This window comes from Myotis daubentonii, chromosome 3 (genome assembly GCF_963259705.1).
Source record: "Myotis daubentonii chromosome 3, mMyoDau2.1, whole genome shotgun sequence".
Taxonomy (NCBI): Eukaryota; Metazoa; Chordata; class Mammalia; order Chiroptera; family Vespertilionidae; genus Myotis; species Myotis daubentonii.
The window spans coordinates 151,897,004-151,909,939 of record NC_081842.1 but is presented as its reverse complement, the minus strand read 5'-3'; the positions used below and the strand labels follow the sequence as shown (position 1 = coordinate 151,909,939).

Sequence of the window (12,936 nt, the reverse complement as noted above, 5' to 3'; positions counted from 1 at the left end):
GGAAAAATTAGTCATGATGTTTAAAAATTCATCTTTAATGTGCATAAATATGTTAACTGGTGTCCAATACTGGGATTCCATTTTTTAAAATATATTTGTATTGATTTCAGAGAGGAAGAAAGAGGGAGAGAAAGATAGAAACATCAATGATGAGAATCATTGATTAGCTGCCTCCTGCACACCTCCTACTGGGGATCGAGCCCACAACCAGGACACGTGCCCTTGACTGGAATCGAACCTGGGATCATTCTGTCCATAGGCTGACGCTCTACCCACTGAGCCAAACCAGCTAGGACTGGGATTCTGTTTTAGAAGAAATCTCTCCAAGCAAAAGGCAATAGGTCCTAGTGACTTGTACTAGAATATTTATATCAACAGAAATATCTTCTTTGTAACACACACCAGAAAACAAATACATTTTTAAAACAGTAATACCAGGGGGGAAAGACAGGTACCAAATATAGCCAATGATTATTCGCAATATGGTAAGAGGACAGGAAGATAAATAATTCAGAGTCACAGATACTTCCGCACCTCCATTTTAGCTTGTGGTTTCAGCATCATTCTACACCTAGCCCCATTTCAGAGATGAGCAAGCGGGAAAATTAAGTATTTTGTTTTATGTTTCCTTTGATTGCCTCATCCTCCAGTGCAGGTGCTAACATAACAAGAAGAAATAAGGACTGGAGAATAATGAATATGACACCTGGCTAATCCAAAGCACAAACCAATCAGACACTGAGTAATTAAAAATCAAAAACCCTTTAGCCAAACCGCCTAGTGGGTCACACATTTAATAAGAATGCCTTTGAGTTTCGATAGGAAGCAGAAACATCATGCAAATTATAGACACATTTTAGATCAAACCCTTGGGTATAAACATATCAAAAGCATAAAATATAGATTGTTTGGTTTCAGGTCTAAACTTCTCTAAACACAGCCAGTGGACCCATGCTAAGCCCTCTATTCAGAAGTCATCTTCACTATACAATGGCAGAACTGTGTATGGTTTCTATAAATTATATATTTGAAAAGTGTGTTGTCATTATTAACTCTTGTTACTCCTACTGACTTATGCAGTCACCAGCTTTATCTGGGTCTTCTCTATCGATTTTAATCCACTTCTTTTCTATTTCAACCTGGATGTTGGAGCAAGCTCTCTGTTGTAGAAGAACGTGTTTCTGTGGCTGCACATCACTCTCCACCCCCAGAAACCTAAACTTTGTCCTTGATGCACAGTTGTCTAGCATCCCAAACTGAATAGTAGCAAATGGATACCAATCAGAGGAAATTTCTTGGTATGATCCAAGTTCTAGGTTGTATGACAAACAATGGGATGATCAGGATTTCAATGTTTATCAGGAAGCCGGTCTACATTCCATACCACGGTAGGCACTCATATTTTGCTGATCCCACAGTGACCTGTATGAGGGGTTCAGATTCAGGTTCATGAGAACTCCCCAGACATGTCCGCCAGTTCATTTGGGCTTTCAGGGACTTCTTCCTCTGGAGGTTCATGGTCCAGAGAGCCTTGATCCACTGGGATGGAACAGAAAGTGTACCATTATGTTGTCACAGGACCTCAAGGAACTGGCATGAGATGATCTCTGAAGCAATGATTGCCTTCTTCTTTCCAAAATGGACTTGAAAAGGCACAGTCCTGCCAACAATACTGAAACTGGAGATCATCACTTTGGAACCCTAGGCTTTCAACCTGTGGAGGACTTACTTCATCTGGAAGACCCGCTGTGGGAGCTGTAGGTGTACACGAGTGGTCATTGGATAAGGAAGCATGGGATAAATAGGTTGGTTTAGTAGGCAAAAGGAAGAATCTACTCCAGGTGTGTGGGTGGACTGTTTGAAAATAATTCTGGAATAGGATAAAGCACATAAATCTCTGCTTTGGGGATGCCAGGAATTGCTGGGATGTCTTTGATAGGTGTAGAAAGAGGAGAGTTACTTGGAGGTCCTGGACTGGAGTCGAAGTCTATGATGAGAGATGGGAGAGGGGTACTGCAGGTGGAGGAAGGCCCACAGGGAAATTCCTTAGTACCAGAAAGGTTCAGCTTAAGTCTGCTTGGCCTACAAATGTCTTGATCCTCTGGATGGAAATTCTTTGACTTCTGATAAGATTGAAACGTGTTGCCTGGGTTCGTAGAAAACGTCTTTGAACTCAGATTGTGATCTTGTCAATGAGTCAAATGTGTTGAACCATACCATTTATTGGTCACATATAAATTACTGTATGGTTTTTCTCTTAGAAAAATAAGCCATTCTTTCTTCTGACCACTTGGAATCACAGCTGAATAAAGTAATTCAAACTCTCTAGTACAGAGGTGTTAACATTCTCACAGAGGCAAATACTATAACACCCAATGTCACAGAGAAGGAGACTTCAGAAAAGTTTCTTTTATACTTCTAGTTTATAAATCGCCTTAACCAAGTTTCTAAAATTCAAGTTACTTATCACCTTCTCCAACATTTGAGGCATGCATGTAATTCTTGCAATTGAAAGCAGTCATGTATGCATCATCCCTTTGACTTTACAACAAAAACTTATTTAGCACACATTCCATGCCTAAACATATTTTGAGGGGATGAGCAGAAAAATGACAAGCTGTACTCAGATGAACTTTACTATCCAATTGGAAATAAATAATAGATCCTAATTAGTTGTAATTGGGCAAAGACTCAGTGATTAGCTGGACTCACGAGTTACTACTTTAATAGGTCTATGAATCTATCCAGTATCTGGGTATCAATGACAAGTTAGATCCTGAGTCAGTATTTCTTAAATGTTTGAATATTCCTGTTTCTCCAGTATATAGGGACCTGAGTAAATGGCCGGTGGTCCCTCAGAGGGAAGGCAGGAGGAATCATTTTCATTTCTTCTCCTGGAGTTCCTGGGTCCTTCTTCCTAAGGACCCAGCATCTCTTTCTTAAGGAACACCTTCCTCCAGGTGAGAGGTTTGAGGTATGAAATTGGCTCAGATCAAGGGACTGTAACAATTTATTGAGTCTATAAATCAATAGCCTCCTCATAAATCATCCTTGACTTCATTATTTTCTCCCTATCCCTCTTGACCATGTTCTACTCATCATCTTTTGAATCTTCCATGGTAAGGCCTAGCAGGCTGTCACTCCAGCCTCAGTGCTCAACTATCACTGCATCAACTGGGCTTCTGATATTTAAGTGTCAATACCTGGCCATACTGCATTAGGATCTCTCATCTCCAATACTAGCAGGAGTCCAGTTCTGCAATGGTAGCACATTGGACCACCTGCACTGGCATACAATAGAGAGGCCACCATTGAATTTAATTTTATTTTTTATGGTTGACTCTATTAAAGATGTCCCTATTTTCTCCCCCTTTACCTAGCCCCCAGCCCACGTCACTCTGGCCATTATCACATTGCTGTCTGTGTCTATGCATATGTGTTCTTTGGCTAATCCCTTTACCTTCTTTCATCCAGGCCCATCCTCCTCCCTCCCCTCTGACAACTGTCAGTCTGTTCCATGTATCTATGCCTTTGTTTATATTTCATTAATCAGTTTATTTTGTTCATTAGATTCCACATATAAGTGAGATCATATCTGAAGATAAAAGGATCCTTCTCACCACCAGTATATGCTCTTATTTTTTGGTAATTCTGGTTCTAACATTTTTTTTTTCTAATCTAGTGACGATTTCATGTTTGGTGTCTTCAGTTATTTGCAATGTTTATTTATTTATTGTAGATAGAAAGAGAGACTCATTTTTTGTTCCATTTGTTGTTTATGCATTCATTGATTGCTTACCATATGTGCCCTACCAGGATCTAACCGCAATCTTGGCATATGGGGACAATGCTTCAACCAAATGAGCTACCTGGCCAGGGAAGATTTTAATATCTTAAAGCTGTGATTCAGAAATAGAAATTAGAGGACATTCTCACTGAGATTTGAAAGAATCACTAAAAACTTTATACCTTAGTTTTGAAGTACATATAGGGATTAAAAAACCAAAGCCAACATCAAAACATTAGGATGGAAATTTTGTGTTTTCCAGTGCTCTGATTCTTAGCCTTAAGCCCTTCATTGAACAGGCTGATGTCATTTCTAGAATCAATGAACAATTTATCATCTCATGGTCAATTTTACATTTCTATTAGGGTTTATTAATAGTATCATATTTTACATGTTCTTTCTTATTTATGAATAGGAAATACAAACTTCCTTTTCAAAATCAAAAGATGGAAGCTATAATAAAAACTATGGATCCCTCCCACTCTTAATCCCACCCATGTCAGTAGTTTTCAGTAATTTCTATATAAATTATATTATACCCACTATTTTGCACCTAATTTTTTCACCTTAAAACATATTTTAAAGGTTTTATATTAGCACTAGAGGCCCAGTGCACAAAATTTGTGCATGAGGGTGGGGAGGAAGGGGGTTCCCTCAGTTCAACCTGCACCTTCTCCAATCCAGAACCCCTCAGGGGATGTCTGACTGCCGGTTTAGGCCCAATTCTGGGGATCAGACCTCAACTGGCAGTCGGACATCCCTCTCACAATCCTGGACCACTGGCTCCTAATCACTAATCTGCCTGCCTGCCTGGTCACCCCTAACTGCCATCCCCTGCTGGCCTGATCTCCCCTCACTGCCTCTGCATGCCGGCCAAGTTGCCCCCAACTGCCTCCTCCCTGCTGGCCTAGTCGCTCCTAACTGCCCCCTTCCCCGCCGGCCTGCTCACCTCTAACTGCCCACCTGCCAGCCTAGTCACTGCTCACTGCCCCACCTGTCAGCCCCCAACTAACTCCCCCTGCCGGCCTGGTCAGCCCTAACTGCCTCCCCACCAGCCTGGTTGCCTCTTACTGCCCCCCCATCAGTCTGGTTGCCCGCAACTGCCCCCCTCTACCAGCTTGGTCACCCCTCACAGACCCCCCCCTCTGCCAGCCTGGTTGCCCCACACAGCCTGCTGTTCAGTCATTTGGTCATCCCTCACTAACCCCCCTGCCAGTCTGGTCATAGGCAGCCATCTTGTGAAGGTATGAGGGTTAATTTGCATATTACCTCTTTATTATATAGGATATATAATCTCCATTGTCAAGTTATTTAATGGTTACCTAGAATTCCAGTTCATGTATATACTAAACTTTATATTACCAATCTTTCCCTTACAAATAATGCTGCAATGGATTTTCTCTCTCTCTCTCTCTCTCTCTCTCTCTGTGTGTGTGTGTGTGTGTGTGTGTGTGTGTGTGTGAGATTGTGTAATATAATTATGCACATGTATTTCGTAAAAGTGAACATGCTATATCAAGAATTGACTTGAATGTATATTTCTTCTTTTGTGACTTTCAGTAACATTATTGATGTTTTTTAAAAGGCAATTTTTGTTCAACTGCAAATATGGTCTTTTTCTACCTCTTAAACTAGAGGGTGGCAACCCTTTCTATAAAGTGTCTAAAAGGAATTCTTTTAGGTTTGGTGGGTCATACAGTGATTGCTCCTACTACTTCACTCTACTGTTGTGGTATAAAAGTAGCCAGAGACAATATGTAAATAAATGCATGCGGTGATATTTCAATAAAACTTTATTTACAATAACAGGCAGCAGGATAGGTTTAGCCTGTAGGCCAATTTTGCCAACGTCTGTTATAAATTGATGCTTGTTTTTCAATTTAAATGAATAAAACCAACTCTCAATCTATCAATGTATGTCAGGCACTAAAATCCTCTAGTAGGCACTTTTTATGTTTAAAACTTTTGTAAAATTAAAAACCATACACACCAAAAATAGGGCAGAGCATATATGCACATTCTATAATTTTCTTTAAAGAAAACTAATCTTATTTAAACAGTGAGCTCAGAGCATTCAGACCCTTGCCAATTAGTTTACCAGGGATAGCTAGGGTTGCAGAGAGTTCATCAGCAAGTGTGTCCAGGGCCCGTGCAATCAAGGGAGTTTTATCCTTTTTAGTACTTTCAATCAAATTTTTCAGACGATTTATCTCTGCCTCCATCTCATCAGATTTCTTCTTGAATCCTTCGTTAAGCAATTCCTCTTGGATCTAAAATAAAGGGTATGGAGAGAGGGAAAAGTAAACTTTTGAAAATCCCAATTTCTAAATAGTAAAATTTTATATGTAAGAATGTTATTAAATTTTCTTTATTTTCTACATAAAAGTAGTCTCTCTAATTATATTATTAGAGGATAATATTTGGAGCAGACAGTATCTTCTGGGTTAGACCTGATCAATGAGAGGAAGGATAGGTTTCAACCTTACTTAGCCAGGCATGAAGAACAATGCAATAATGTGTTCCAACCAAAAGTATGGATTAAGAGAGAACCATTATTCCACTTGTACAAATGGCATGGTCCCCCATATTGTAGAAATAATAATAGGAACATATAAGCTGATCAAAAAATCTGATGTAAACACTTCTAGATGAGAAAAAAGAGAATTCTCCCAATGCTATGTGGTGACTTAGGCAAACTATCCATACTTGGAGACAACCGAAGCAGGTTTAGAATGTGTCAGTTCCCCATATGTCTACGTCTAGATATATCTGATAGTTTTAGGCCAGCATGGGCCCAAATCAGGGTCTTTGCTGGTAGTAGAGTTCTGGATAATTGACAGTAATCTTGGTGAAGTGCCCAGTTGCTGCTTATATTAAAAACAACATCTGGTTAGAATATCTACTTGATAATCTATTAAAAACCTTGTTTAATTACGGCTTCATGAGATCACCCTAGAATCCCACTAATGTAGACACTTGAACTTCGGGGAGGCTATTCATATTCTCCAAGGACTTGGAGGACCCAAGGTCATCTTGGCCTCTCCAGAGTCTCGGTGTGGAGGAAAACTCATGGGTCTCTTGGAAATCCAGGATTTGGTACTTTTGGTGAATCAAATGCAGTAAATAGCAGTAGTTGTTTTCTTTTTAGTTTTGTATTAATTTTCACCTATTCCTTTCTCATTTACCAGGGTGATGACCATGAGCAACTATTGAGGCCATGGCCAGACTTACCTTCAGCTTGTGTTCCAGTATCCTTGTCTGTTCTCTCAGAGCCTCGTCTCTGTCCTTCTCCAGCTTCTTTCTCAGTTGGACTATGTTTTCCTCCAGACTCCTATTTTGCGCCTCAATCTGCTGCTGCTGCTCCTTGTGCTTCTGTCTTAGCCACTCCTGTTCCTTCTCAGCTTGCTCCTTCTTGGCCCGCTCCTCTGCCCCATGACAATTTTAGAAAAAGAAGAAAGTATAAGATCAGGCCTGAACTCTAACATTTTGAGATTAGAGAACAAATCAAATTTGAAAGAGGTGAGGAATCTCAGATTTCACCCATTTGCTACACCATCAAGAGCAGGTTTGATAATGTAATGGAAAAGACCTTGACTGTCTGGTTGACATACAACCACACTCTGCTTGTTATGTTCAGATTTGGCAGAATGTGAATTCCACAGAAGGAAAAAATTGTTGTTTTGGAAAGATCTTAATGTGATCTGTCAGAGAGCACTGCAGGAAATGCCACCTCACTGAGAGTTGCATTATGCCCCATACCTGCTATGGCCTTCTCCCCTTGGGTCAGGGCTTTATCTGCCTGCAGGATGGATTTCTCTATTGATACCTGTGATGCCAGGAAGCGTTGGAAGACCTCTGTTGCCTGAGGACACAAGAAGGGACAAAGAACTTAGAGTTCCACTAAGGAGATTTGTTCTGTGCAAATAAGTCCATATGTGTCATTTTTACTTTTTGTTTAAAATGCTCCAAGATCCTCTACAAAGAGTCCAAGCACTTTACTGTAACCAAAGACTCTCCATGTCTTCCTCCATTCCCTCTTCCAGTACTACTTCATTCCACATGCTCAAGGTCAGTCAGTCAGAATTATGTGCTGTTGCACAAACCCATAACAACTTTGGTTCTGTTATGAATTTGCAGCTCTTTCCTTTGAATAACATTCAACCCAGACAACATGTACAAATATTTCAAACTTTACATCCCCTCGTCTTTGGGAAGATTTTATAGACGACTAGAGGTCCAGTGCATGAAATTTGTGCACTCGAAGGGGGAGGGCCTTCAGCAAGGCCTACACCCTCTCACAGTCTGGGAGCCCTTGAGGGATGTCCAACTGATGGCGGGAGTAGGCCTAATCTGGCAGTCAGACATCCTTAGCTCTGCCATGGAGGTGGGAAAGGCTCCCGACACCCGCTCTGCACTCACCAGCCATGAGCACAGCTTGTGGCTGAGTGGTGTTCTCCCTGTGGGAGCACATTGACCACCAGGGGGCAGCTCCTGCATTGAGCATCTGCCCTCTGGTGGTTAGTGCACCTCATAGCAACTGGTTGTTCCGCTGTTTGGTTGATTTGCATATTAGCCATTTATTATATAGGACTAGAGGCCCGGTGCACAAAATCTGTGCACGGGTAGGGTCCCTAGGCAATCAGGGCTGATCTGTGAGGTGACGGGGGGGGGGGGGGGTGCCCGACTGGCACCCGCCTTGGCTGGCCTGTGACCTGAGGGCTGGGGGCAGCTCTTGCATTGAGCATCTGCCCTCTGATGGTCAGTGCACATCATAGCAACTGGTCATTACACTGGTCCTTCTGCTGTTAGGTTGATTTGCATATTAGGCTTTTATTATATAGGATTATATAGGATATGCCCTATGTGAAATGTAGACTCTAATCTATGTTGCTGTTCTCCCTAGGCACTTGCTACATGTGCAACTTTAAGCAAATTATATAACCTACCTGTGCCTCCTAATTCACATCTATAAAATGTGGGTAAGAAAATAAATGTTTCATAACATTTTGGATGGTCAAATTAAAATGTTAAGAGAAAAAGCTTAATATTCTGCCAATAAGTAGTAACTATTAGTAGTAATTTGATATGTTAATTGTATTGTTATTACTACATTTATTACCATCACCAGTGTACCCCAGAGTCACAGGTACATACATGTTACCACTGTATATAATTGTCCATTTATTTGACTTTCTCACTTTAATCAGTTTGAGTGCAAAGATTCTAGCTTTCCATCATAAAGCCTCAAAACATAGTACACTAAATGTCATGTTGTTAGACAATGAAATGCATAATTTCTGCTCTCTCTCATAAATTTCAGAAATTTATACTCATTTTTGAGGATGGACATTTCTACTCTACTTAGGAAGAAAGAGCAAATAGTGGACCTTAAAAGCTAAAGCAGTCATGCTATCCCCATACTCTCATATTACCCACAACTGGTGCTGTGCTATCATATTTTCAGGAGACCCTCTTGACTTTAATCTGTAGTATCCCTATGTTCCCCTTAATTCTAACCTTCACTCCTTTTCTGGGTACTTCCCAATATCGCCGTTCAATCCTTTCCTTTGCTCTCCTGTATTTCTTGTGCCCTCCAGAAACAGAGAAAGTTCCATCTGAAATACTTTCCATTAGGGCCATTGAAAGCTGATCAAGTACATATTGGCAATATTTCTCAGAAGCCTCTTCATTCTTCAGCAATAAACTCTCCTTCTTATTCTTTATGATTTCCTGTATGGGAATGTAGATGGGTGTCACCAGAGAAAGGAACATAGAAGATAAAATTCCAAAGAGTTTATTAGCTGGGTACTCTGTGGTCCTCTTAATAAAAGCATCCAGTCAATGTAGCAAGAATCAAATTTATTTCCAACTCTGAAAACTCTCTACAAGACCCTGTTAAAGCTTCTTAACCTCCCTGGGCTTCATCTTCACCTGTGAAATGTTGAGATTGCATTATATATTCTTTGTAGTTCCTAGTAACTGTAGTATCCTGTGAATCTATCTTTGATAAAAATGATACAACTAAAATAATATAAATAATTACCTGTTAAGAGAGTATGCTAAGGAAATCAAGTGTCTAAAATAGGAGTGCATATACCTGGAGATTAACCAGCTCAGAAATGACTTTGAGGAGGTCAGGAATCATGCCACAATTCACTGAAGGAGAAACCAATGCTGGTTTTCTTGAGAGATCAGACAGATCTTTAATATCTTTCCTGAGTTTGAAGAAAAAAAGAAGCAAATATTCTCCCTCTCTGGAAAATGCAGACTACTTTATGCTGAATAGGAGATGAGCTATGAGATGAATCTGTAGAACTGAAGGCATCATCCCAGAAGGGCAAGAATTAGTAAGGACAAATACCAAGACAAAATACCGTGAGCTTCTTCTGAAACTCCCTCTGGTCATCCTTGAAGGAGTGCTCCAGGAAGATTGCAATTGCTTCCCTCTCACAGACTGCGTGCAGGTCCAACAATTCCTTGAGCGTATCTGTGGGAAAGATCACTCGCTGGCCCATCTGCTCGCTGTAGTGGTCAGCTGCCTTCTGCACAGCCGCTGAGTTCTCAAGCTGGGCTAGAGTTGTCACCGCGTTCTCCAAACAAGGCACTGATCCTTTATTGATGGTATCTACATAAGTCACCACTAGAGTCCCCAACCCTGAATAAAATAGGAAACAGGGATCAATATAAATTTATCACTCAATGAGATCCAAGAATCTGATATTATAATTCTGAAACCACACACACACCTACTTCTATCACACCTTCATTTTCACATTTATTCATTATTCATTATTCTAGTGTTCTACAGGACATCACAAAAAAAGGGTTAAATACCTACCTTTATCTAACATAATCAGAGGTGTCTGAATAATTATTATAAATTACACAAATAAAAGAAAAATATACTACACAGGTAAAGAGATAGGAAAAATAATTCGGATAATAATTGTTCCTAATTCTTAAGCTTTCAATAGATTTCAGGTACTCAGAAACAAGTATTTATTTTGGGCTGGTTTAAACTCCCAAGAAGTCTCTTTGAGAAAAAACACTTACTATATTAGACTTCCCCTGAAAATACAACATACTCTGTTTTTATACCCAGTTAGTGGTTTTATTATCAGTGGTGGGGTTCTTCTTAAATCTGGGATACCAAGATATAAGTGATAATATTGGGAGCTTTCAGAAAGGATTAGTTAATCACATGACAAGAGATAATTAAAAAGCACATACACATATCTCTATGGAGTATGAATATTTATAAGTACACATTTTTTATATAAAATAAAACAAAATTACTGAAAAACACATATTATCCTATCTAATAAAAGAGAAACATGCAAATTGGTGTCACTCCGCTACCCTTCCCATTGGCTAATCAGGGTGGTATGCAAATTAACTGCCAGCCAAGATGGCAGCCGGCAGCCAGGCAGCTTGAAGCGAACATGAGGCTTGCTTGCTTCAGTGACAGAGGACTCCAACGTTCTCCGCCTGCCTTGCTGGCCTCTGAGCTTGCAGTTTGAAACATTGTTACAAATATAGAAGCTAAACAAAACCCCAGAAACTGGCTTTGAGCCAGCCGGGATCTCAGAGCTGGAGTTGAAACAGTGTTTTGATTATGGAACCCATACAAACCAGATACCTGCTTTCAGCCACATAGGCCTAAGAGCTGGAGCCAAGCCTCAGAGCTAAAGCTGGCCCAGAATAAAAAAGAAAAAAAAAAGAAAAAAAGGAGTGGTTGGTAGCTTCAGTCACCTGCCAGCCTGAAAACAGCCCTCAGCCAATCACCCAGACTGGCCAGGCACCCCAGTGGGGACCCCCACCCTGATCCACGACACCCTTCAGGGCAAACCAGCCGGCCCCCAACCATGCACCAGGCCTCTATCCTATATAATAAAAGGGTAATATGCCTCCCAGCACTGGGATCAGCGGAAGCACAAGGCCTCCCGGCACCGGGATCAGCGTGACAGAGGGCAGCGCCTAAACCCCCTGATCACCCGGCGGCTCTCTGTGTGACAGGGGGCAGGGACAAAACCTCCCTATCCGCCCTGCTCTGTTTGTGACAGGGGAAGGCACCCCAACCCCCCGATCAGCCCTGCTCTGTGCCTGATATGGGGGAGCTCCCCAACCCCCTGATTGCTCTGCGGCTCTGTGTGTGACAGGGTGCAGCGCCCCAACCCCCCCCCCATGGGCCCTGCTCTGTGTGTGACAGGGTAGAGCCATAACCTCCCCATCGGCCCTGCCCTGAGTGTGACAGTGGCGGCGCCCCAACCCCCTGACCAGCCCTGCTCTGTGGGTGATAAAGGGTGGCGCCCCAACCACCCCCCATGGGCCCTGCTCTGTGTGTGACGGGGTAGAGCCATAACCTCCCTATCGGCCCTGCCCTGAGTGTGACAGGGTGCGGCGCCCCAACCCCCTGATCCACCCTGCTCTGTGTGTGACGGGGCGGTGCCCCAACTCCCCTATTGGCCCTACTCTGTGAGTGACAGGGGGGAGCTCCTCAACCCCCTGATAGGCCCTGCTCTGTGCATGACAGGATATGGAGCCCCAACCCCCCTGATGGGCCCTACTCTGTGAGTGACGGGGGCAGCGCCCCAACCCCCTAATTGGCCCTGCTCTGTGTGTGACGGGGGTGGCGCCACAACCTCCCCATCGACCCTGCCTTCAGTGTGACAGGGGACGGTGCTCCAACCCCCCAATCTGCCCTACCCTGAGCATGACTGAGGGTGGCATCGCAACCTCCCGATCCGCCCTGCTCTGTGCATGACAGGGGGCAGTGCCCCAACTCCCCAATCAGCCCTGCTCTGTGCCCGAGCAGGAGCTGCACCTAGGGATTTGGCCTGCCCTCTGCCACCCGGGAGCAGGCCTAAGCCAGCAGGTCGTTATCTCCCGAGGGGTCCCAGACTGCGAGAGGGCACAGGCCTGGCTGAGGGACCCCCTTTCCCCCCCAAGTGCACAAATTTTTGTGCACCCGGCCTCTAGTCCTATATAATAAAGAGGCATTATGCAAATTGACCCTCAGGCCCTACGACCAGGCCGGCCAGGGGGTTAGTGAGCGACGACCAAATGACTGAACAAGCAGGCTGCGTGGGCCAACCAGGCCAGCAGGGGGGTTAGTGAGGGACAACCAAACAATTGAACAGCAGACTGCG

At 42.8% G+C, this 12,936-nt stretch overlaps 1 protein-coding gene and 1 pseudogene across 1 annotated transcript in view; both read right to left on the bottom strand.

Annotated features, from left to right (window-relative positions):
• Nucleotides 1-232: 232 nt before the first annotated feature.
• On the bottom strand, nt 233-2,189 carry LOC132229445 (stonin-1-like; annotated as a pseudogene).
• Nucleotides 2,190-5,562: 3,373 nt separating this feature from the next.
• The window catches only part of LOC132230845 (guanylate-binding protein 6-like), a 29,911-nt gene continuing 22,537 nt past the window's right edge, over nt 5,563-12,936 (bottom strand). Inside the window, exons 7-11 of the mRNA XM_059688935.1 lie at nt 10,162-10,442; nt 9,305-9,517; nt 7,547-7,649; nt 7,019-7,212; nt 5,563-6,057 (exon numbers count right to left, since the gene is read on the bottom strand). Coding sequence (XP_059544918.1) covers nt 5,836-6,057; nt 7,019-7,212; nt 7,547-7,649; nt 9,305-9,517; nt 10,162-10,442 — 1,013 coding nt within the window. The 3' untranslated portion in view covers nt 5,563-5,835. The remainder of the gene's footprint in view (nt 6,058-7,018; nt 7,213-7,546; nt 7,650-9,304; nt 9,518-10,161; nt 10,443-12,936) is intronic.